This window comes from Panulirus ornatus, chromosome 51 (assembly GCF_036320965.1).
Source record: "Panulirus ornatus isolate Po-2019 chromosome 51, ASM3632096v1, whole genome shotgun sequence".
In the NCBI taxonomy this organism is placed as follows: Eukaryota; Metazoa; Arthropoda; class Malacostraca; order Decapoda; family Palinuridae; genus Panulirus; species Panulirus ornatus.
In genome coordinates this window covers 8,596,221-8,622,392 of record NC_092274.1, presented here as the reverse complement: position 1 = coordinate 8,622,392, position 26,172 = coordinate 8,596,221, and the positions used below count along the sequence as shown (strand labels likewise).

General features: G+C 40.5%; 1 protein-coding gene across 1 annotated transcript; it reads left to right on the top strand.

Moving 5' to 3' along the window:
- On the top strand, positions 1-24,352 carry LOC139764924 (uncharacterized). The gene is made up of 4 exons (XM_071692003.1): positions 1-414; positions 7,801-7,920; positions 10,954-11,075; positions 22,689-24,352. Exons 1-4 carry the CDS (start codon positions 60-62, stop codon positions 23,847-23,849), a joined length of 1,758 nt encoding a protein of 585 aa, XP_071548104.1. The 5' UTR covers positions 1-59; the 3' UTR covers positions 23,850-24,352.
- Positions 24,353-26,172: the final 1,820 nt, after the last annotated feature.

Below are 26,172 nucleotides of genomic sequence, written 5' to 3'. Positions count from 1 at the left end.
TTTGGCGGTAAAACGTGAGGGGCGCGCGGTAACCCATGGCTTGGTGGTAGTGTGCAGACATGGCAGAGAAGTGTCTCGGAGATTCCCAGTTTTCCACGCCGAAACGGCAGCCAGACAGCCCGATCAGCGGCATGTCCTTCCCCGGGAGCCCGCCCATGGCGGACAAGACCCTCTACCCGTGGAACTGGGGAGAGAACCTGTGTAAGGTGGAGCTGAGCAGCCCCTGCTGCAGCACCTCCTGCCGCAGCCCAGACCCCCGCAGCTGTGAATCCAAGAGAGGGCGTCCTCGGGCGGATGCCATCAATTCCCTGATCATGGAAGGCGCCCAGTCCCCCAGCAGCATCAAGTGCCCCATCTGCACCCGGGTCTTCCCCAGGGAGAAGAGCCTCCAGGCCCACCTCCGCACACACACGGGTAAGACGGCATTTAACTCGCCATTTTTAAACTCTGCACCTGTTCTCCGCCATCACCGCTCTTATTATTAACCAGTGGCTAGTCTGTGGGTGATTACAGCAGCGTTTAAACGCCGGTGGTTCGTGTGGGGAGGGGGAGAGACCGCCTGAGGCCGATGGGGAGCTTAAAAGTACCTGTGGGGGAGGAGGAATGACGTGTTTGCCGTTAACGCTTTTTTAAACGACCCTCAAACCGTTGCTCATGACACGGCCCTGGCCAACCTCCTCACACCCCTCTCTCTCATGCAGGGCCTCATATGAGGTGGAGTTTATGGCCAATGAGGGGCTTTGGGTTCTCTCTCGCCCACTTCTCCCCACAACGTGGTTGTCTCCCCACAGCGCGTGGCCAGTGGGGAGGATTGCGCAATCTGTAGGTCGGGGGGGCGCCCCTCGCTCCTCCCGGCCGCCATGTCCGCTCCTCCTCCTGGTCGGCAAATACATCATTTCCCTCACAAGCTCCGCCATTTCCCTCTTCTCCCCTCTCCCCTCCCCTCCCCAGGTCAGCCATGCGCATGATCCCGAAAGCCCAAGTCTTGCTGACTCTCATGGCACGAGGTAACAACTTGCCCTTCACGTGATTCGGTGGTTAATGATCGTTAGGGGCATTTAACGTGTGGCTTACGCTATTCCTCGTGGTCAGTCTAGCTCATGACGTGGTCATGGTGTCATGAGCCCTGCCAGGTGACCGCAAGGTGTCATGAGTCCTGGCAGGTGACCACAAGGTGTCATGAGCCCTGGCAGGTGACCACAAGGTGTCATGAGTCCTGGCAGGTGACCACAAGGTGTTATGAGCCCTACCAGGTGACCACAAGGTGTCATGAGTCCTGGCAGGTGACCACAAGGTGTTATGAGCCCTGCCAGGTGACCACAAGGTGTCATGAGTCCTGGCAGGTGACCACAAGGTGTCATGAGCCCTAGCAGGTGACCACAAGGTGTCATGAGCCCTGGCAGGTGACTACAAGGTGTCATGAGCCCTGGCAGGTGACCACAAGGTGTCATGAGCCCTGGCAGGTGACCACAAGGTGTCATGAGCCCTGGCAGGTGACCACAAGGTGTCATGAGTCCTGGCAGGTGACCACAAGGTGTCATGAGCCCTGGCAGGTGACCACAAGGTGTCATGAGCCCTGGCAGGTGACCACAAGGTGTCATGAGTCCTGGCAGGTGACCATATGACTCGCCATTTAAAAGTCTGGTGGTGGCCCAAGGCAGGTTAAATGGCGGCGCGTCTCGCTCGACACAAGAAAATGCGCGGGCTTTCTGGGAGCGGGGCGGCCATGGCTGTATCCCCTGTAACGTTGTCTGGCTTTATTCCCTGTAACGTTGCTTGGCTGTATTCCATGTATCGTTGCCTGGCTATCCCTGTAATGTCTGGTTGTGTCCCTTGTAACGTTACCTGGCTGTATCCCCTGTAATGTGACTTGGTTGTATTCCCTGTAACGTTACCTGGCTGTATCCCCTGCAACGTTGTCTGGCTGTATCCCCTGTAATGTGACCTGGTGGTGTCCCCTGTAACGTTACCTGGCTGTATCCCCTGTAACGTTGTCTGGCTGTATCCCCTGTAATGTGACCTGGTGGTGTCCCCTGTAACTTTGCCTGGCTGTATCCCCTGTAATGTGACTCGGTTGTGTCCCCTGTAACGTTGTCTGGCTGTGTCCCCTGTAACGTTGTCTGGCGGTATCCCCTGTAACGTTGTCTAGTTGTATCCCCTGGGACGTTACCTGGCTGTATCCCCTGTAATGTGACCTGGCTGTATCCCTTGTAACGTTGTCTGGCTATCCCCTGTAACGTTACCTGGCTGTATCCCTTGTAACGTTTGGCTATCCCTTGTAATGTGACCTGGTTGTGTCCCCTGTAACTTTACCTGGCTGTATCCACTGTAACGTTACATTGCCTGATGTTCTCCTGTAACACGAGGTTCATGGGAAGAGACCTGATAAGATAGTAAGTTAAAGGGATAACGCGAGGCGGGAGAACCTTTGTGTCGCACATGGGTCGGGGGTCACAGTGACCTTGATGTATTGTCAGGGGTAGCAGTGACCTTATTGTATTGAAAGGGATCAGGGATCATAGTGACCTTATTTTATAAACGGGTCAGGAGAGTCACAGTGACATTAATATTGTCAGGGGGGTCACAGTGACCTTATATTACCATGGGGTCAGTGTGTCACATTGACCTTAGTGTATTAGCAGAGGTCAGGAGGGTCACAGTGACCTTAGTGTATTAGCAGAGGTCAGGAGGGACACTGTGACGTAGTATTGACGTCAATGGGTCACAGTGCCCTCCACTGTACTAGCAGGGGTAGGAGGGGTCACAGTGGCCTGTATTTCATCATAATGAGGCTACGTAATTAAGCTCGTCTCCCGGGGCATGAATTAAACCTTAGATAATAGTGCTTGCTTAATTACCCAGAGAAGCATATCTTCTAAATAATTGCTTGTGCTTGCTTGTTCATGGCAGGGAAATTACCCTTTGACAGTTGTGATTTGTGCTAATAGTTCACATTTGGCACCACAACCACAGTCATGTTAATGGACCTGTGCGGCCAAAAAAAAAACTGACCATTTTGATAAATGGGATATTGGAACCTATTGACCTTGTCAGTAAGCGCTCGGTGAAATAGGTTTGAGAATTGGGACATATTAATGTTGTGAGGTTATGATTTAGTGATGATGTGAGGTTATGATTTAGTGTTAATGTTGTGAGGTTATGATTGTGTTAATGTGAGGTTATGATTTAGTGTTAATGATGTGAGGCTATGATTTAGTGTTGATGTGAGGTTATGATTTAGTGATGTGAGGTTATGATTTAGTGTTGATGATGTGAGGTTATGATTTAGTGTTAATGATGTGAGGTTATGATTTAGTGTTAATGATGTGAGGTTATGATTTAGTGTTGATGTGAGGTTATGATTTAGTGATGTGAGGTTATGATTTAGTGATGATGTGAGGTTATGATTTAGTGATGTGAGGTTATGATTTAGTGTTGATGATGTGAGGTTATGATTTAGTGTTGATGATGTGAGGTTATGATTTAGTGTTAATGATGTGAGGTTATGATTTAGTGTTGATGATGTGAGGTTATGATTTAGTGATGTGAGGTTATGATTTAGTGTTGATGATGTGAGGTTATGATTTAGTGTTGATGTGAGGTTATGATTTAGTGTTGATGATGTGAGGTTATGATTTAGTGTTGATGATGTGAGGTTATGATTTAGTGTTGATGATGTGAGGTTATGATTTAGTGTTAATGATGTGAGGTTATGATTTAGTGTTGATGATGTGAGGTTATGATTTAGTGTTGATGATGTGAGGTTATGATTTAGTGTTAATGATGTGAGGTTATGATTTAGTGTTAATGATGTGAGGTTATGATTTAGTGTTGATGATGTGAGGTTATGATTTAGTGTTAATGATGTGAGGTTATGATTTAGTGTTGATGATGTGAGGTTATGATTTAGTGTTGATGATGTGAGGTTATGATTTAGTGTTAATGATGTGAGGTTATGATTTAGTGTTGATGATGTGAGGTTATGATTTAGTTGATGTGAGGTTATGATTTAGTGTTGATGATGTGAGGTTATGATTTAGTGTTAATGATGTGAGGTTATGATTTAGTGTTGATGATGTGAGGTTATGATTTAGTGTTGATGTGAGGTTATGATTTAGTGTTGATGATGTGAGGTTATGATTTAGTGTTGATGATGTGAGGTTTTGATTTAGTGTTAATGATGTGAGGTTATGATTTAGTGTTGATGATGTGAGATGATTTAGTGATGTGAGGTTATGATTTAGTGTTGATGATGTGAGGTTATGATTTAGTGTTATGATGTGAGGTTATGATTTAGTGTTAATGATGTGAGGTTATGATTTAGTGTTAATGATGTGAGGTTATGATTTAGTGTTAATGATGTGAGGTTATGATTTAGTGTTGATGATGTGAGGTTATGATTTAGTGATGTGAGGTTATGATTTAGTGTTGATGATGTGAGGTTATGATTTAGTGTTGATGATGTGAGGTTATGATTTAGTGTTGATGATGTGAGGTTATGATTTAGTTTGATGATGTGAGGTTATGATTTAGTGTTATGATGTGAGGTTATGATTTAGTGTTAATGTTGTGAGGTTATGATTTAGTGTTATGTTGTGAGGTTATGATTTAGTGTTAATGTTGTGAGGTTATGATTTAGTGTTGATGTTGTGAGGTTATGATTTAGTGTTAATGATGTGAGGTTATGATTTAGTGTAATGATGTGAGGTTATGATTTAGTGTTAATGATGTGAGGTTATGATTTAGTGTTAATGATGTGAGGTTATGATTTAGTGTTGATGTGAGGTTATGATTTAGTGTTAATGTGAGGTTATGATTTAGTGATATGAGTTATGATTTAGTGTTGATGATGTGAGGTTATGATTTAGTGTTGATGTGAGGTTATGATTTAGTGTTAATGATGTGAGGTTATGATTGAGTGTTAATGATGTGAGGTTATGATTTAGTGTTAATGATGTGAGGTTATGATTTAGTGTTGATGATGTGAGGTTATGATTTAGTGATGTGAGGTTATGATTTAGTGTTGATGATGTGAGGTTATGATTTAGTGTTGATGTGAGGTTATGATTTAGTGTTGATGATGTGAGGTTATGATTTAGTGTTAATGTGAGGTTATGATTTAGTGTTGATGATGTGAGGTTATGATTTAGTGTTGATGATGTGAGGTTATGATTTAGTGTTGATGATGTGAGGTGATGATTTAGTGTTAATGTGAGGTTATGATTTAGTGTTGATGTGAGGTTATGATTTAGTGTTGATGTAGTAGGTTTATTATGTGAGTTATGATTTAGTTAATGATGTTAGGTTATGATTTAGTGTTGATGTGAGTTATGATTTAGTTAATGATGTGAGGTTATGATTTAGTGTTGATGTGAGGTTTATGAATTGGGATTAGTGTTATGATGTGTAGGTTATGATTTAGTGTTGATGTAGGTTATGATTTAGTTTATGTGTGAGGTTATGATTTAGTGTTTTGAGGTTATGATTTAGTGTTGATGTGAGGTTATGATTTAGTGTTAATGTGAGGTTATGATTAGTTTGTAATGTGAGGTTATGATTTAGTATTAATGTTGTGAGGTTATGATTTATGTTGATGTGAGGTTATGATTTAGTTTAATGTGTGAGGTTATGATTTAGTGTTAATGATGTAGGTTATGATTTAGTTTGAGTGAGTTATGTTTAATGTTATGTGAGGTTATGATTTAGTTTTATGTGAGGTTATGATTTAGTTTGTGTAGTTATGATTTAGTGTTGATGTGAGTTATGATTTAGTATGTGAGGTTATGATTTAGTGTTGTGTGAGGTATGATTTAGTGTTAATGTTGTGAGGTTATGATTTATTGTCAGTTGTGAGGTTATGACGTAGTGTCAGTGTTGTGAGGTTATGATTTAGTGTTAATGTTGTGAGGTTATGATTTAGTGTTAATGTTGTGAGGTTATGATTTAGTGTTAATGATGTGAGATTATGATTTAATGATGTGATAACATATCATGGTAATGAGCAAAGGTGATTATCATATATATGGTTATAATGTCTTGTTAGATACACTGCAAGTGTTGCTCAGCGATACTGTATTATGCCATGGGTTGTATAAACTACAATATGGGCCATGTTGTATGATCTGCTACACTATTGTAGTAGTGGGAGGAGGAGGGGGCACTCCCCATGATCACATTCTCTCTCTCTCTCTCTCTCTCTCTCTCTCTCTCTCTCTCTCTCTCTCTCTTCTCTCTCTCTTCTCTCTCTCTCTCTCTCTCTCTCTCTCTCTCTCTCTCTCTCTCTCTCTCTCTCTCTCTCTCTCTCTCAAAATATTTATAATTCACATTTGGTTTTAAGGATGGCTGACCTTATAAGTATTGCAGCACCTCCTCCTCCTCTTTATTAGTAAATGTAAGTAACACAGGACACTTTTACTCCATTTATCCCTTAAGGAAAAATTGGCACCAATTTGCACTTCCTGAAGTGGGGTCAAATTTGTTGAACACTGCTGGGTAAATTACCAGATGCAGGAAATTGTAAGAACTTGCCTTTTTATTATTATTAATGACTTAAGACTTATAGAACTTGAACTTCAAAGGATTAAAGACACAATAATCAACTATATTTTGCTGTAGGTATGAATAATGTGCAGAGTTGTACTGTATATAAAACTTAATGATAATCTCTACTGTATTATATAATTCTTTATAATCTGTTATGATTATTGATAATTTCAGTATTGTATTATAATTATGGATAATCTCTACTGTATTATAATTAATGATAATTTGATAATAATTATTGATAATCTGTCCTGTATTATGATTATTAATAGTCTCAATACAGTAATATAATTCTTTATCTTAGTACTGTATTATAATTCTTTATGGATAATCTTAGTACTGTATTATAATTCTTTATTTTGAACCATTATTAAATTTTTGTTGATTTATAATTGAATTCTGACTTCTGGGTCAGACCTGAGAGCTTACGTGACCTTGTCAAAATCCAGATATTTGTACTGTATAGGTCAGTCATGAGGGAGGGAGGGGGTAGGCAGTTTCATCTTCATGTGCCCAATATACCATAATGGCTGTACAAGTTGTCACACTTCTGGCCCACCACTTGTGAACAAGATCTTTGGCAGCCATTATTTCATTATCATTAGTTTGCTTCCTGACCCTCCAGGAGAGGCTGCATGTATGCTCTGGCCATCAGAAAGATCATCATGTACCACTCATCAAGCTATTCATTGCCTCGCCTAAGTATTGTGATGTCATTTTTCCTTCCACCGCTAAAGTTTGGAACTCAGCCTCTTTTTTTTTTCATGAATTAGTTTTTGAAACAAGGGTTACTTTTTATATGTATCTATTTTGGAAATTAGAGGTAGAAGGATGGAGTGAAACAGATTTTGAGCGATCGGGGCCTGAACATACTGGAGGGTGAGAGTATTATGTGTTGAAACAGGTGTTTGTAGTGATGGATGATGTCTAGAGTGTCGTCAGGAGAGTTTGAGTGTGTATAGGAAGTGAGATTTTCAATATATGTATGTGCAGAAGGTTGGCGTTTAAAACTGAGTTGTTTAGTGCTTCCCGGATTATTTCAGTATGTATATAACATTAGGAAAAACTCATATTCACTTAAATGATCCGGCAAGCACAAAACAACCAACCTTCCAACTCAATATTCAACCCCAACTTACCATTTTTGGGTATTATTTTTGTTTTGCATGTTTGGTGGATTCATTTTTGCTGTTCTCGCTCATTTATTTTCCAAGCCTGTAATTCACTCCAGATTGAAGGACATAAATGTTTTTACAGGTGAGCGGCCTTATCAGTGTGATTACCCTGGATGCACAAAAGCCTTCACACAAAGTGGCCAGCTGAAGACCCACCAGCGGCTACATACAGGCGAGAAGCCCTTCGTCTGCTCAGCTCCAGGTAAAGGCTTCTAAGTAGCTATATAGTACTCATATCTTTGACCTTAACATATTTATCTTTTATTAGAATTTGATATAAAGACAATTTTATTACTTTGGATCATTATCTCAAGTATAATGATAGTGATAAAATATTATAATATATGAATGAGTGAGGAAAGATTGACAAAGAGGATATACACGTCAGAGGTGGAGGGAACAAGGAGAAGCGGGAGACCAAATTGGAAGTGGAAGGATGGAGTGAAAGAGATTTTGAGCGATCAAGGCCTGAACATACAGGAGGGTGAGAGGCCTGCAAGGAATAGAGTGAATTGGAATGATACGGAATACTGGGGTCTGTGTGCTGTCAGTGGACTGAACTAGGGCATGTGAAACATCTGGAGTAAACCATGGAAAGGTCTGTAGGGCCTAGATGTGGAAAGGGAGCTGTGGTTTTGGGGCATTACACATGACAACCAGAGACAATGTGAATGAATGTGGCCTTCTTTGTCTGTTTTTCGGTGCTACCTCGCTGAAGCAGGGGGTAGTGATGCTGTTTCCTGTGGGGCAGAGTAGCATCTGGAATGGATGAAGGCAAGCTAGTATGAATATGTATATGTATGTGTATGTATATATGTGTTTATGAGTGGATGGGCCATTCTTCGTCTGTTTCCTGGCACTACCTCATTGATGTGGGAAACCATGATCAAGTATGAATAAAATAGATGAATATATAAGGATGTGAGCAGATGTGCTTTTCTTTGTCTGTTCCCAGCACTACCTCGCCAACATAGGAAACCGATCACGTATGGGAAAATTTTTATTGTTATCATTGTTAGTTTCACACTTGATTGCTGTTTCATGTGTTTGTGAAGTGGACCAAGAGCATACAAAAATGGCCAATTTCACTCATATCCATTCTTTAGCAATCATGTGTAATGCACTGAAACCACAACCAGGCCCCATGGTTTACCCCAGACACTTGACATGCTTTGTTTCAGTCCACTAACACCGAGTCAACCCCAGTATACCACATAGTTCCAATTTACTCTTTCCTGTGCACTTCTTTAACCCTCCTGATCACCCAAAATTATTTTCTCTCCATCCTTCCATCTCCAATTTGGTCTCCCAATCTTGTTTCTCCACTTCTGGCACATATATCCTCTTTGTTAACATTTCCTTACTTATTCTCTCCATATGTCCAAACCTCTTCTGCTGTCAACCATGCTTTTTCTTACCACACTTCTCTCTTACCCTTTCATTACTTACTCGATCAAACCACCTCACACCACATACTGTCCTCAAACATTTCATTTCCAATACATCCCCCTTACACTGCACAGCTTTTTCTATAACCCATGCCTTACATCCATGTAATTTTGTTAGGATTACGATTCTTTCAAATATACTTTTTTTATAACGTTTTCTCTTTCTACACATTCTTCAGCATTCCCAGAATCTTCACCCCCTCTCCCACCCTATGAGTCACTTCTGCTTTGTTTCCATTCACCACCATGTCCACTCCCAGGTATCTAAAAATACTTCACTTCCTGTTTTTCTCTATTCATACTCACACTCCAGTTAACCTGTCCCTCAGTCTTGCTAAACCTAATACCCTTGCTTTTATCCACATTCACTCTCAACTTTCTCTTTTCACCCACTCCTACAAACTCAGTCACCAACTTCTGCAGTTTCTCAAGTGAATATTTCACCAGTGCCAACAACTGATGCTTCACAGGTCCTCTCATACCTCACAGACTGCATACTTGCCCCTCTTTTCAAGACTCTCGCAATTACTCCCTTCACCCCATGCATAAACAAATTGAACATGATGTTTTCCTGTGAGGCAGGGTAGCAACAGGAATGGATGAAGGCAAGCAAGTATGAATATGTACACATGTATGTATGTAATGTCTGCATATGTATATGTGCATATGTGGGCGTTTATGTATATATATATATATATATATATATATATATATATATATATATATATATATATGAGTGGATGGACCATTTTTCATCTGTTTCCTGGTGGTACCTCGCTGACACGGGAAACAGGTATTGTGTAAAGATGTTTATTTTATTTATTATACTTTATCGCCATATCCCGCATTAGCAAGGTAGTGCAAGGAAACAGACGAGGAATAGCCTAACCCACCCACAGACACATGTATACACACAAATACACATATACATATAAACACATATACATATTCAAACTTGCTGCCTCCATTCATTCCCGTTGCCACCCCGCCACACATGAAATAGCATCCTCCCCTAGTGAGGTAGCGCCAAGAAAAGACAAAAAAGGCCACATTCGTTCACACTCAGCCTTCAGCTGTCATATGTAATGCACCGAATACCAGTGGAAGTAGTTTTGGCATGTGCAAGAGATGCTTGTGTAAGGTGGATAGGTTAGAAAGGGTAGTGAGTGGTGGGATGATGAATTAGAGCTACTAGTGAAAGACAAAAGAGAGATATATGGGTGATACAGGGAAGGAATTGATATGATTGGAAGATGTATGAGAAAGTGGCAGGGGGTCAAGAGGAAGGTGCATGGGTTGAAAAGGAGGGCAAATGAGGGTTGGGGTGAGAGAGTATCAGTAAACCTCAGGGAGAATAATATAAACAGTATTTTGACTAAGGTACTGAGTAGTAGGTAGAAACATTAGGTAAAGCAGTCAGCTAGGTAGGAGCCTCTGCAAAAACTCTCTGCCAGTGTTCTCTTAAGGGTGGGGCACTAAAGACTAAAAAGTGGCACTGGAGTTCACTAAGTTATAGAGACTATTGCCATGACCACCCCCTTGAAGAAGTTCCAGTTGGAAAGAGACATCAGAAATATAGATGGAGAGTTAGATACCGAGAACTAAGGATATCTCGGCCCCACCTTTCCACATTGTTTTCAAATTAAAAATCCAGGTCATGACCTGCTCAACTCAATCACTTCTGCTAGGAGTCAGAACACTGATATGTTTTCCATTTATAATTTCTTTTTGTGGTGCCTTTAAGCTACAGAATTACGAGATTCATTATTGGTACATGTTCTCTTCAGGTTGCACTTCTCGCTTCACCCATGCCAATCGTCACTGTGCTGAGCACCCCTATGCCTCCCTGCAAAGAACTTCAGATTTAAACATCAACCCACAGCTGTCTCCTGCAGAGTGTACAGATGATGTAAGTTTCCTTCTGGTTATGAGTGTCTTCCCTTGTCACTGAAATAACAATGATGTAAAATGGTCAACATAAAGATGAAGTATGGTGTGATAAATGTAGTTATATGATAGTAGATGCTCATGTCTAATCATAAAAGGTTGAGTGAGTTATGTTGGACTTACCGGATATGTCACCATATGCTTAGACAGACTAGTAGCATGGTTAGTTACTTTATTTTATGGGAATATCTCTTCTCTTTATAAGTTACTTCATACAGTGTTTTTATTCTTTGATTGATTTCTTGAGTAGCTCTGGCTGTAGATTGGATACAATCTTAACTCCCAAATCTTTCACTCACAGATTTCTAGTGTATTTCCTGCTTGATAATTATTGTGGTGTGGCCTTCTTTCATTGTACCTTGCCCTCATATCTTTTCATTTACAAGGGTTTAGTTTTATAAATCATGTATAAGACCAACATTTAAAGTCTGTGTTGGTTTCCTTGCAAAATGACAATCCTGAGCTCTCAAACCTTCTTTTTGACCAACATCCACAAACATGCTTGTTTTAGAATGGACGTTATTTGGCAGATCATTAGCAAAGGTTAAGGACAAAACAGAACCCGAGACCAAGCCATGAAGGACACCACCGGTGACTCCTTTCCATTTTGAATCCTCCTTTGACTTGTGTCTTTCTCCTCAACATTAAGGTAATCTATGCATGGAGGGAGCCGTCCCCTTAAGTGATCCCACTTCTTTACCAACCTTCTGTGGGGAAGTATCAGATGTTCTCTGTCATCTAAATATACACAGTATAAACCTATCCATCTCTTTTTTTAAAAAGCAAGAATGGGGTTCAGACCAATTCAGAACTCGAAGAAATTTTTATGCACATCCTCTTTAACTCAGATTTACGTTGCATTTCACAAAGCTTTTATTTTCCTTTCCAAGTAATCATCCATTTCCTTTGGGATTTCCCCTTCAAGTTTCGTAGGGAAGCTGGCCTGTTCTTTTGTGCAATTTCCTTTGCCACTACTGAATCAAGTGTATATGCACAATTATCCAGCACATATGTAGATTACATCCAGTCTTTGATCATTGTATAGGTTGAGGTATTTTAACAACCTGGTTATGTTTTCTTAACAATTCAATGTTTTCTGATATTTCTTCCCCATCCCATCACTTTTTTTAGGTTTTAGTATCCTCCAGTGTGAAGGCACTTTTGTGCGTATAATTTTGTTTCTTAAACTTCTCCATCCTTCCCAACATTTCTACACTGTGAATCCCTTCACTTGATTAGATGCACTTTAACAGACTGTCACTCTTAAATTTATCAAAAATTTTGTATCTTCTCTTGTCTACTGTGTTATTTTTGAGGTTTCTCTATATTTTTCTTGTCTTGCAGTAATATTCTTTTTTCTTTTTCTTTTATTATATTATAGACTGTTTCTCATGTCAGCAAGGTAGCACCAGGAGTAGACAAAGAAGAGGCCTCATTCACTCACATCCATTCTCTAGCTGTCTGTGTAATACACTGAAACCATAGTTCCCTATCCACAACTAGGCCCCACTGACCTCTCTAATTCCCCCAGCTGCTTTACATCCCCTGGTTTAGTTCACTGACAGCACATCGCCCTCTGTATACCACATCGCTTCAGTTCGCTCTATCCTGTGCACACCTTTCACCCTCCTGCATGTTCAAGCCCCAAGCTCAAAATATTTTTCACACCATTCTTCCATTTCTGATTTAGTGTCTCTCTTCTTCTTGTCCCCTCCATTCATTTCCTGTCCTCTTATGTCTCACAGATGGTGACTGATGACCATATTGCTTGTATTACCTTCATGGTATAGATTTTCAATTTTGTATATTAATATCTTGCTGAAATATTCTCTTATTGTTTATCCTTCCTCCCTCATTAGCATATAATGTTATCTGTGTTCCAATTCCACTTTACATATCACAAAAAATTCCAAAACAATGTTGTGCATTCAAGTTCTGGAACTCCAGTTCCTCATTTGTACTTCAAGAATTTATTTTTTTTTTTTTTTTCCCCTCTCCAGATCCCTCTCTTGTGCACTCTTTCACCACATGTGCAAAGCCATGTATTACGATACAAGATTGTTTTATTCTAACTTATGTCTGATATTTTTACTTGCCAAGTTATGGCTTGTGAAAACAAAATCTTTTGGCAGTGGTATATTAGTCCCTCTGTCTGTCATATGCACTGTGATGTGATGATACAGAAAATTTTCTTGCATACATTCTAGCATTAGTGAGGTAATGTTAAGAACAGAGGACTGAGCCTTTGAGGGAATATCCTCACTTGGCCCCCTTCTCTGTTCCTTCTCTTGGAAATTTAAAAACAAGAGGGGAGGATTTCCAGCCCCCCCCCCTCTCCCTTCCTTTTTAGTGGCCTTCTACGACATGCAGGGAGTACGTGGGAAGTATTTTTTCTCCCCTATCCCCAGGGATATCTCAATATATTTGATAACCCCTATTAGCAGTATTTTACCATCTCACTTGTGAGTGTCTAGCTGCTTTGTAGTCAGCTTCCTTCGTTTTGAAAGTTCCTTTGTTGTTTTCATTGTACTGCACAGGTGTTCTAGGTCTGCAGTTTCTTGGAGATTGTTAGATTTTCAGTAAATTATGACTTCTCGCCCTTCCTGCAGTAATTTTTTGAGTTATGTACTGCTTTCTTACAAAGTAAGTTACCTTATATTTCATTTCCTCATTTGATAATCCCACCAAATGCCCATTTCAATGTCCTCATTACATTTTGCTGTTGCAAATTTATTCTACTGTTTTCCAACCATGATGAGGTGTCTTGTAAAGAAAGGACTGGCCTGTGATTAAGCTGAAATTCTTGGCTAATCCAGTAATCATGTTATCTCGGTTTAAACTGAGCAATACATTCACATTTAATTAGGGTGAATTAAGGCTAGTGTCACATGGCTCAGATTTCAAAGAGAGTCCACTTTTTTGTAGGCTTGTAAGCAGAAGCTGTCAAGTAGCACTAATTACCAATTCACTGTAATAATTCTCTGTACTGCTTATTTTCAATTAATCTCACTGAGTTTTAGTACTTTTTTTTTTTTTTTTTTTCCCCGCGTTTGCGAGGTAGCGCAAGGAAACAGACGAAAGAAATGGCCCAACCCACCCCCATACACATGTATATACATACGTCCACACACGCAAATATACATATCTACACAGCTTTCCATGGTTTACCCCAGACGCTTCACATGCCTTGATTCAATCCACTGACAGCACGTCAACCCCGGTATACCACATCGCTCCAATTCACTCTATTCCTTGCCCTCCTTTCACCCTCCTGCATGTTCAGGCCCCGATCACACAAAATCTTTTTCACTCCATCTTTCCACCTCCAATTTGGTCTCCCTCTTCTCCTCGTTCCCTCCACCTCCGACACATATATCCTCTTGGTCAATCTTTCCTCACTCATTCTCTCCATGTGCCCAAACCATTTCAAAACACCCTCTTCTGCTCTCTCAACCACGCTCTTTTTATTTCCACACATCTCTCTTACCCTTACGTTACTTACTCGATGAAACCACCTCACACCACACATTGTCCTCAAACATCTCATTTCCAGCACATCCATCCTCCTGCGCACAACTCTATCCATAGCCCACGCCTCGCAACCATACAACATTGTTGGAACCACTATTCCTTCAAACATACCCATTTTTGCTTTCCGAGATAATGTTCTCGACTTCCACACATTCTTCAAGGCTCTCAGAATTTTCGCCCCCTCCCCCACCCTATGATCCACTTCCGCTTCCATGGTTCCATCCGCTGCCAGATCCACTCCCAGATATCTAAAACACTTAACTTCCTCCAGTTTTTCTCCATTCAAACTCACCTCCCAGTTGACTTGTCCCTCAACCCTACTGTAACTAATAACCTTGCTCATATTCACATTTACTCTCAGCTTTCTTCTTTCATACACTTTACCAAACTCAGTCACCAGCTTGTGCAGTTTCTCACATGAATCAGCCACCAGCACTGTATCATCAACTAACAACAACTGACTCACTTCCCAAGCTTTCTCGTCCACAACAGACTGCATACTTGCCCCTCTCTCCAAAACTCTTGCATTCACCTCCCTAACAACCCCATCCATAAACAAATTAAACAACCATGGAGACATCAAACACCCCTGCCGCAAACCTACATTCAATGAGAACCAATCACTTTCCTCTCTTCCTACACGTACACATGCCTTACATCCTCGATAAAAACTTTTCACTGCTTCTAACAACTTGCCTCCCACACCATATATTCTTAATACCTTCCACAGAGCATCTCTATCAACTCTATCATATGCCTTCTCCAGATCCATAAATGCTACATACAAATCCATTTGCTTTTCTAAGTATTTCTCACATACATTCTTCAAAGCAAACACCTGATCCACACATCCTCTACCACTTCTGAAACCACACTGCTCTTCCCCAATCTGATGCTCTGTACATGCCTTCACCCTCTCAATCAATACCCTCCCATATGATTTCCCAGGAATACTCAACAAACTTATACCTCTGTAATTTGAACACTCACTCTTATCCCCTTTGCCTTTGTACAATGGCACTATGCACGCATTCCGCCAATCCTCAGGCACCTCACCATGAGTCATACATACATTAAATAACCTTACCAAACCAGTCAACAATACAGTCACCCCCTTTTTTAATAAATTCCACTGCAATACCATCCAAACCCGCTGCCTTGCCGGCTTTCATCTTCCGCAAAGCTTTGCGGTACTATATTTATTTGTTATTTATTTTGCTTTGTCACTGTCTCCCGCATCAGCAAGGTAGCGCGAGGAAACAGAGGAAAGAATGGCCCAACCCACCCACATACACATGTATATACATACATGTCCACATACACAAGTATACATACCTATACATCTTACGTATACATATATATATATATATATATTTTTTTTTTTTTTTTTTTTTTTCATACTATTCGCCATTTCCCGCGATAGCGAGGTAGCGTTAAGAACAGAGGACTGGGCCTTTGAGGGAATATCCTCACCTGGCCCCCTTCTCTGTTCCTTCTTTTGGAAAATTAAAAAAAAACGAGAGGGGAGGATTTCCAGCCCCCCGCTCCCTTCCCTTTTAGTCGCCTTCTACGACACGCAGGGAATACGTGGGAAGTATTCTTTCTCCCCTATCCCCAGGGATAATCACATTGTGTCAACATCCATTACAACCATCGCAATGCTTTGTTTTAATTAGACAGTCGGATTCCCCTTGTCCGTGCCAGTTCTGAGCTGATTGCTTGATATATATATATATATATATATATATATATATATATATATATATATATATATATATATATATATTTTATACTTTGTCGCTGTCTCCCGCGTTTGCGAGGTAGCGCAAGGAAACAGACGAAAGAAATGGCCCAACCCACCCCCCATACACATGTATATACATACGTCCACACACGCAAATATACATACCTACACAGCTTTCCATGGTTTTCCCCAGACGCTTCACATGCCTTGATTCAATCCACTGACAGCACGTCAACCCCGGTATACCACATCGCTCCAATTCACTCTATTCCTTGCCCTCCTTTCACCCTCCTGCATGTTCAGGCCCCGATCACACAAAATCTTTTTCACTCCATCTTTCCACCTCCAATTTGGTCTCCCTCTTCTCCTCGTTCCCTCCACCTCCGACACATATATCCTCTTGGTCAATCTTTCCTCACTCATTCTCTCCATGTGACCAAACCATTTCAAAACACCCTCTTCTGCTCTCTCAACCACGCTCTTTTAATTTCCACACATCTCTCTTACCCTTACGTTACTTACTCGATGAAACCACCTCACACCACACATTGTCCTCAAACATCTCATTTCCAGCACATCCATCCTCATGCGCACAACTCTATCCATAGTCCACGCCTCGCAACCATACAACATTGTTGGAACCACTATTCCTTCAAACATACCCATTTTTGCTTTCCGAGATAATGTTCTCGACTCTTCCACACATTCTTCAAGGCTCCCAGAATTTTCGCCCCCTCCCCCACCCTATGATCCACTTCCGCTTCCATGTTTCCATCCGCTGCCAGATCCACTCCCAGATATCTAAAACACTTCACTTCCTCCAGTTTTTCTCCATTCAAATATATATATATATATATATATATATATATATATATATATATACACACACAGACATATACATATATACACATGTACATGTTTCTTTTTTCTCCATTTTTTCTCCATTCAGTATGAATTATGTACATGTGTATATATGTATATGTCTGTGTGTGTATATATATATACATTGAGATGTATAGGTATGTATATTTGCGTGTGTGGACATATATGTATATACATGTGTATGTGGGTGGGTTGGGCCATTCTTTCGTCTGTTTCCTTGTGCTACCTTGCTAATGCGGGAGACAGCGACAAAGCAAAATAAATAAAATAAATACATTATTTATACTGTCTGCCTTTATTCATTCCCATCGCCACCCCGCCACACATGAAATAACAACCCCCTCCCCCCTCATGTGTGCGAAGTAGCGCTAGAAAAAGACAACAAAGTCCACATTCGCTTACACTCAGTCTCTAGCTGTCATGTAATAATGCACCGAAACCACAGCTCCCTTTCCACATCCAGGTCCCACACAACTTTCCATGGTTTACCCCAGACGCTTCACATGCCCTGGTTCAATCCATTGACAGCACGTCGACCCCAGTATACCACATCGTTCCAGTTCACTCTATTCCTTGCACGCCTTTCACCCTCCTGCATGTTCAGGCCCTGATCACTCAAAATCTTTTTCACTCCATCTTTCCACCTCCAATTTGGTCTCCCACTTCTCATTCCCTCCACCTCTGACACATATATCCTATTGGTCAATCTTTCCTCACTCATTCTCTCCATGTGACCAAACCATTTCAAAACCCTCTTCTGCTCTCTCAACCACACTCTTTTTATTACCACACATCTCTCTTACCCTATTATTACTTACTTGATCAAACCACCTCACACCACATATTGTCCTCAAACATCTCATTTCCAGCACATCCACCCTCTTCCACACAACTCTATCTATAGCCCACGCCTCGCAACCATATAACATTGTTGGAACCACTATTCCCTCAAACATACCCATTTTTGCTTTCCAAGATAATGTTCTCGACTTCCGCACATTCTTCAACGCTCCCAGAACTTTCACCCCCTCCCCCATCCTATGATTCACTTCCTCTTCCATGGTTCCATCTGCTGCCAAATCCACTCCTAGATATCTAAAACACTTCACATCCTCCAGTTTTTCCCATTCAAACTTACCTCCCAGTTGACTTGTCCCTCAACCCTACTGTACCTAATAACCTTGCTCTTATTCACATTTACTCTCAGCTTTCTTCTTTCATACACTTTACCAAACTCAGTCACCAGCTTGTGCAGTTTCTCACATGAATCAGCCACCAGCACTGTATCATCAACTAACAACAACTGACTCACTTCCCAAGCTTTCTCGTCCACAACAGACTGCATACTTGCCCCTCTCTCCAAAACTCTTGCATTCACCTCCCTAACAACCCCACCCATAAACAAATTAAACAACCATGGAGACATCAAACACCCCTGCCGCAACCCTACATTCACTGAGAACCAATCACTTTCCTCTCTTCCTATACGTAAACATGCCTTACATCCACAATAAAAACTTTTCACTGCTTCTGACAACTTGCCTCCCACACCATTTATTCTTAATACCTTCCACAGAGCATCTCTATCAACTCTGTCATATGCCTTCTCCAGATCCATAAATGCTACATACAAATCAATTTGCTTTTCTAAGTATTTCTCACAAACATTCTTCAAAGCAAACACCTGATCCACACATCCTCTACCACTTCTTAAACCACACTGCTCTTCCCCAATCTGATGCTCTGTACATGCCTTCACCCTCTCAATCAAAACCCTCCCATATTATTTACCAGGAATACTCAACAAACTTATACCTCTGTAATTTGAGCACTCACTTTTATCCCCTTTGCCTTTGTACAATGGCGCTATGCAAGCATTCTGCCAAACCTCAGGCACCTCACCATGAGTCATACATACATTGAATAACCTTACCAATCAGTCAACCATACAGTCACCCCCCTTTTTTAATAAATTCCACTGCAATACCATCCAAACCCGCTGCCTTGCCGGCTTTCATCTTCCGCAAAGCTTTTACCACCTCTTCTCTGTTTACCAAATCATTCTCCCTAACCCTCTCACTTTGCACAACACCTCGACCAAAGCACCCTATATCTGCCACTCTATCATCAAACACATTCAACAAACCTTCAAAATACTCACTTCATCTCCTCACATCACCAATACTTGTTATCACCTTCATTAGCCCCCTTCACTGAAGTTCCCATTTGTTCCCTTGTCTTACACACTTTATTTACCTCCTTCCAAAACATCTTTTTATTCTCCCTAAAATTTAATGATACTCTCTCACCCCAACTCTCATTTCCCCATTTTTTCACCTTTTGCACCTTTCTCTTGACCTCCTGCCTCTTTCTTTTATACATCTCCCAGTCATTTGCATTTTTTCCCTGCAAAAATCGTCCAAATGCCTCTCTCTTCTCTTTCACCAATAATCTTACTTCTTGATCATACTACTCACTACTCTTTCTAATCTGCCCACCTCCCATGCTTCTCATGCCACAAGCATCTTTTGCACAAGCCATCACTGCTTCCCTAAATACATCCCATTTCTCCCCCACTCCCCTTACGTCCTTTGTTCTCACCTTTTTCCATTCAGTACTCAGTCTCTCCTGGTACTTCCTCATACAAGACTCCTCCCCAAACTCACTTACTCTCACCACTCTTTTCACCCCAACATTCTTTCTTCTTTTCTGAAAACCTCTACAAATCTTCACCTTTGTCTCCACAAGATAATGATCAGACATCCCTCCAGTTTGCATCCAGGTTCCTTTCCTCAAACATACTACCTATCTCTCCTTTTTTCTCTCGCACGCCTATCAATTAAAATGTAATCCAATAATGCTCTCTGGCCATCTCTCTTACCTACATATATACTCTTATGTATATCTCTCTTTTTAAACCAGGTATTCCCAATCATCAGTCCTTTTTCAGCACATAAATCTACAAGCTCTTCACCATTTCCATTTACAACTGAACACCCCATGTACACCAATTATTCCCTCAACTGCCACATTACTCACCTTTGCATTCAAATTACCCATCACTATAACCCAGTCTCGTGCATCAAAACTACTAATACACTCGCTCAGCTGCTCCCAAAACACTTGCCTCTCATGATCTTTCTTCTCATGCCCAGGTGCATATGCACCAATAATCACTCATCTCTCTCCATCCACCTTCAGTTTTACCCATATCAATCTAGAGTTTACTTTCTTGCACTCTATACCATACTCCCACCACTCCTGTTTCAGTAGTGCTACTCCTTCCCTTGCTCTTGTCCTCTCACTAACTCCTGACTTTACTCCCAAGACATTCCCAAACCACTCTTCCCCTTTACCCTTGAGCTTTGTTTCACTCAGAGCCAAAACATCCAGGTTCCTTTCCTCAAACATACTACCTATCTCTCCTTTTTTCTCATCTTGGTTACATCCACACACATTTAGACACCCCAATTAGAGCCTTCGAGGAGGATGAGCACTCCCTCCATGACTCCTTCTTCTGTTTTCCCTTTTAGAAAGTTAAAATACAAGGAGGTGAGGGTTTCCAGCCCCCGCTCCCATCCCCTTTAGTCGCCTTCTACGACACGTGAGGAATGCGTGGGAAGTATTCTTTCTCCTCTGTGTCTGTGATAATTTATGTGGTGGATTGAATTAGCATTGTTTATTTCCTTTCTGTTAGCTACTGCCTTGCACCGTTGTCTAATTATTTCAACTCCCATGATTGTTTATTCTTCAGAAACCATTCTTCTTCCCCATACCCGCAAAACAGGTTACAGTGGCTTCTTTTTCCCATGTAGATAATGGTCTTTGTCTGGCCCTGTGAAAGAGAATGGGGTTGTGATAGCTATTGTTTTAGGTGTTTGCTATCAGGTTTAGTAGATTGTAAATTGTAACACACCGTAAAGTGAATGAACTCCAGTACCAATTCTCCTGGCAACCTACCTGTTTGGTGCATGTTAAGGCAGAGGTGTGTCTGGACACATAAGTTACTTTCATTTTATCTCAGTAAGCAGAGTGAAAAAGTTAGAAACCTTTGTGAGCTAGGAGGTCCATGTTTCACATCAGCCCACTGGACATGGGTTGAGGGTGTTTGAGCAAATTGAGAAGCTCTATACAGTTAATCAACCCCATGTAAATCTATTGCTGTAATGACAGTAGCTGTAATGGGTTGCAGACCTTTTCTATATGACATAATTATTCCCTTTATATGGTAAAGGCATTGGTTCTCATTTTCTTTTCAGTAAAGAGATGCTAAATTGGTTGTGCTTTGTAGCTGAAGGAACAGACGAGAGTCTGTCATACAGATATCTTAAGGCTTCTGAAATCCATAAAGAAAGACTACTGCAAACTTCTACCTCACAGGTCTCTAGGGTGAAGTCCAATGCATATTGTCACAATCAGTTTTTTTTGTGATAACTGAACACAAGAGTAGAGGCTTTGTTTTATAGAAGGGAGGTCTATAGGATTTCCACAACTGTATTTTATTCCTGGTTACAGCTCTTCATTGAGGCTTTTATGACTGTCAAGGAAATACAGTGCAGCAGATTAACTCTCACAACTTTTATCTTTAAAGTCTTCAAACTTTCCCATACTCGTGTAAATGCTTGGAATCTCATTCTCTATCAGCTCACAAATGCTACTTTTGTGGTTCAAGGTCTACAAGTGATCTGTCTCATTCAGTTAGTGTTTGTGTATTAATGGCAGAGACTTTTATATGTATGTTACCCCTTCTCTTAGCTTTTTACATATCTTAATTCTACACATACATGCACTCGGAGAGGAGGAGGATCAGCAATGGGGTGGCAGTAGGCTATCTTGTGGGAGATTCAAACTGGGACTTGTTAGATTTGAGGATCACTATGTTAACCACCAGACTATGGGCTCATTATTAAGGCTTATATATAGATATAAACATTGTCCCCATTTTTACAAAATTCTAGTGCTCTTGGAGAGATTTCTACATTTTTATGTTAATTCCATCTCAGGCAGCTAAAGATGGTTACCCATGAAAAGATACTCTGGGTTTAGATGTTTTAAGAGAACTCAGAAGAATCACATTTGATAATGTGAATTGAAAGTGTAATTGGAGGTGCCAGTTTCATTAGACAATTTCTCTCTTTTGAAAACTGCATAGATGTAATTTTAATTTGCATGAATGTGATAGGCTTTCTTGTTTGTTTCCTTTCAATAAACCCGAACCCAGATTATGGATTCATATAATTTTTTTGTGTGGGTTTTGTAACCATTTGAACAAGTGTAGAGAGTGATATTTCTGAAGTTAAATACATTGGGTATCTGTTGTTGAAAACTGCATGCTTACCGTGATGTGGATGACACTTGTTTGGATAACTGATAATGATTTTTAGTATGCCACTATATCTTGTATCTCTCTTTCCATAGGTTTTGCGATGGCTGGAGAAGTATCGGCATGAGAGAATGGAACGTACCCCAGCTAAAACTCGCAAGAATAAACGTGAATTGGATGGGACACCAGAAACTCCTCAAACCCCACACACACCTTCTTCAGATTCAGACATAATGTCTCCACCACCAGTAAAGCGCACTAAATCTCGTCGTGGTCTTGGTCCATTAATGGAACAGCAGCAAAACCTCCCAGACTGCCGTCCAGGCGCAATTTTCCAGGCTCATCATACAGATGAAAATGTGTACGTATCACCACCTGGTAGTTATGGTGGAGATGAAAATAAATATGGTGACTGCCAACGTCCACAGCGCCCTTTGCTAACATCTCCACTTCATGCACGTGTTTTAAGGAACACAGAAAATCTGCAGAGTCCTGCAAAGACTCACAATTACAGAGGCTTTGATATGGATGGAATAAAGCCATTAACAGAAACAGAAGATTCTGTTTATGTTTCGCATGGTCATGTGACTGATGATCCTGCCACACATGAGCCTCATATCTCAATACAAGAGCCAGAGGTTATTCTTGGAGTTAGCTTTCCAGACTCACTAGAACTGAATACAGATTCCTTAGGTGTTCCACCTGACCAGTTGTTGGAAGGTGATCATTTGGTGGTTGAATTGCCTTGGAATATATCCAGACCATCTGATGTTCACTCTGATTTTATCCCAGTTGAGCTTCCAGATAAGAAAACCCTCTCTGAAGGTTACCAAGAACAGCTTCCACAGGTGGTTCTGTCACTTCCAGAGGCACAGCCTCTTTCATCCAGTGTTGTAACTGAAAGCCTTGACAGTGTCACAGATGATAAGTCCCCACAGTCTGAGAAATCCCCACAGTCCGAGGAGACTTGGCGTATGAGACAGCCTAAGAAGAGGTGGTTGCGAGAAGCTCGTCTTGAGCAGGGGGAATTAGAACTGGAGCAACCCAAACACCCAGTGGACCCTGAGAATCAAAGCAGACCTTCAGTTGTTGTTAAGGCTTCCTCTATGCCTCTTACTCCAGTGATGGGTCCATCCCAGGCTGGAGAAACAAAGGAAAAGTGGATGGGTGCTATGGCTCTCATTCAGCTTGCTGAGGTTCCAGAAGATGGCTCACAGCCACTTAATCTTTCTACACCACGATATACTACGCTCTGATTTTACCACAACACATTACTTTTCAAAAAATTCCTTTTATCACCTTTGTAGGAATTCTTGAGACAGGTTATCTGCAGAAGTAACCTTGTCTAGAGCTTGTCAACTTCGGGTTGTAAGTTGCTATGCATCTCTTACTGCTAGTCGTCTGCGCAATCAGTAACAAAAATGTCAAAATGCTTTTATGCTTTATCATAGTTTTATATATTCTTGTTACTTTTCAGTTTTATGAAATTGAATTGATGAACACATGTATAGATATATGAATCTCCTAACTCGAAAATTGTGCTTTAGACGTGGAGATTTTGTATAATTAACCTTGTACCTGGAATATGCCTTTATTCAGATTTTAGTTTACTTTATATTTTATTTGATTTATCTGTTTAAAGGCCAACTATAGTTACTACTAAAGGGCTATATATGATGTATATAATGACGTTCTAGCTTTATAATGATTTATAAGTATCAATACCCAGTCAGTGTATATTAATAAATATTTACATTAATTCATGTTTGCCTTAGGTTTCCCATTTCCATTTGCATATAGTATCCAGTGAGTTGTTTTGTTTTGGATCCTCTGGTTCATCAATCTACACTAAGTAACAATCTTGTTCTCAAAACTTTAATCAAGTTTTTATAGCAGTATCAAGTTTATAGAAAGTCCTCTCAATGATTTTTGGTGAAAATTGAGTTTTGATCATGTGTTTCTCACAGTAGGCAAATCTAGGCTATACCAAGGACTATTTGATTATATCAACTCTTAAGATATTAATTGCAGTGTAATTTACGATATGCTTGGCTAAACTGACTGCAATGTTAAATGCACTGCGTAGCTGGGGAAGGATTGGTTCACAGCACTTGAAATATACTGTAGTTATCATTTTGTACAACATGGGGAAAGTTCTACACTTGTTGAGCCCCATCTCTTGAATATCTTTGACTATTGTTCAGTGTTTTTAAACTTACGCTGTTATCATTTAGTTTTATTCCATTAATTGACAACTGATACAGTGAACACTTACTTGCATCTTTGCTAACAAGGTTTGTTTTTTCATTTTGTATTGTTGCAGTTTCTTTAAAACTGCTTGATATTGATCCTGAAACAATTAAAAAAGCTTGAAACAATCTTTCTTGAGCAAATTTGTAGCCTTTAACCTCTCATTTTTACTGTCTTCATTCTGGCACTTTTTGTTGCCTTCCTCTGGACCTTCTGTAATAATCCTTTGTATGACTTTAGTATGGTGACCAAACTTGAGAAGTACAATGTAGTTTTACATTAGTTTTTTTTTCATGATTGTCTGCTGTTTCCCATTTTAGTGAGGTAGCGCCAGGAAGAAAGGCCATATCCACTTTAGCTGCTATGTGTAATGCACTGAAACCATGGCTCCCTATCCACAACTAGGCCCCACCCATTGCTTCATATTCTCTGGTTAAGTCCAGTTACAATACATCAACCGTCATAAACCAAATTGATCCAATTTACTTATCCCATGCATGCCTTTCACCCTTTGTAATATTACGATTGAGAATTTTGCTGCACATTTTCTTTTCCCTGAGCTAAAAAGTGATTAATATTTGCCACCAGATGGTTATTTACAACTCTTGTAAGGTGGAACTCTAGTGACAGGTTAGGTACCGTAAACCAAGCCCATCTCACAGACATCTACTTGATAAAATTGGTACTTTAGTAAGGTCTTTCTTTCATTGTGTCCTACCCTCATTACTTTGCCTTAACTTGGACTGAATTTCATTAACCATGTATAGGACCAATGATTGTGTTTATTTAGGTTCCTTTGTAAAATGATGTTATCCTCACCATTCTTTACTTTCATTAAGGCCTTGGCATTAATGCAAACATATTCAAGTACGAGTTCAGTCATTTTAAGCCAATTATACAGATTAATGAAAACATTGGTCCCAGGACCAAGCTTTGTGGCACCCCACTGGGGATAATGAGTTACTACTGGCAACTAAGAGTCGCTAATAGATGATCACTGGTCACGCATAATGATCATTAGTAACTGCCACCAGTCATCAAATGACCACCAGCTTGCATATACTGCATAAAAATGCACTTTTATTTTTGGTTACACAAATGTGTGTCAATTAATGTCAATTAAGGAAATATGTATCTTTTCACTATAGGGTGTTTAATCTATCGTAAATCATCTCGTACTACAACACCGAGACAAAACTATGTATAACTTGATCTATAACTAATTTACATGATGATTCTAAGGATTAGTCATTCATTACCTATGAGCTTTAATGAACTAATCAAGTCATTGCCATTTGACTTCATTGCTGAGGTTTACACTTGAACATT

What these genes read in the sequence shown, in the direction of transcription:
- LOC139764924 (XM_071692003.1), top strand. Translation starts at nt 60, where the DNA reads ATGGCAGAGAAGTGTCTCGGAGATTCCCAGTTTTCCACGCCGAAACGG. An exon ending in CCACCTCCGCACACACACGG is followed by an intron (nt 415 to 7,800) that starts GTAAGACGGCAT and finishes ATGTTTTTACAG; the next exon opens with GTGAGCGGCCTTATCAGTGT. An exon ending in CTTCGTCTGCTCAGCTCCAG is followed by an intron (nt 7,921 to 10,953) that starts GTAAAGGCTTCT and finishes TGTTCTCTTCAG; the next exon opens with GTTGCACTTCTCGCTTCACC.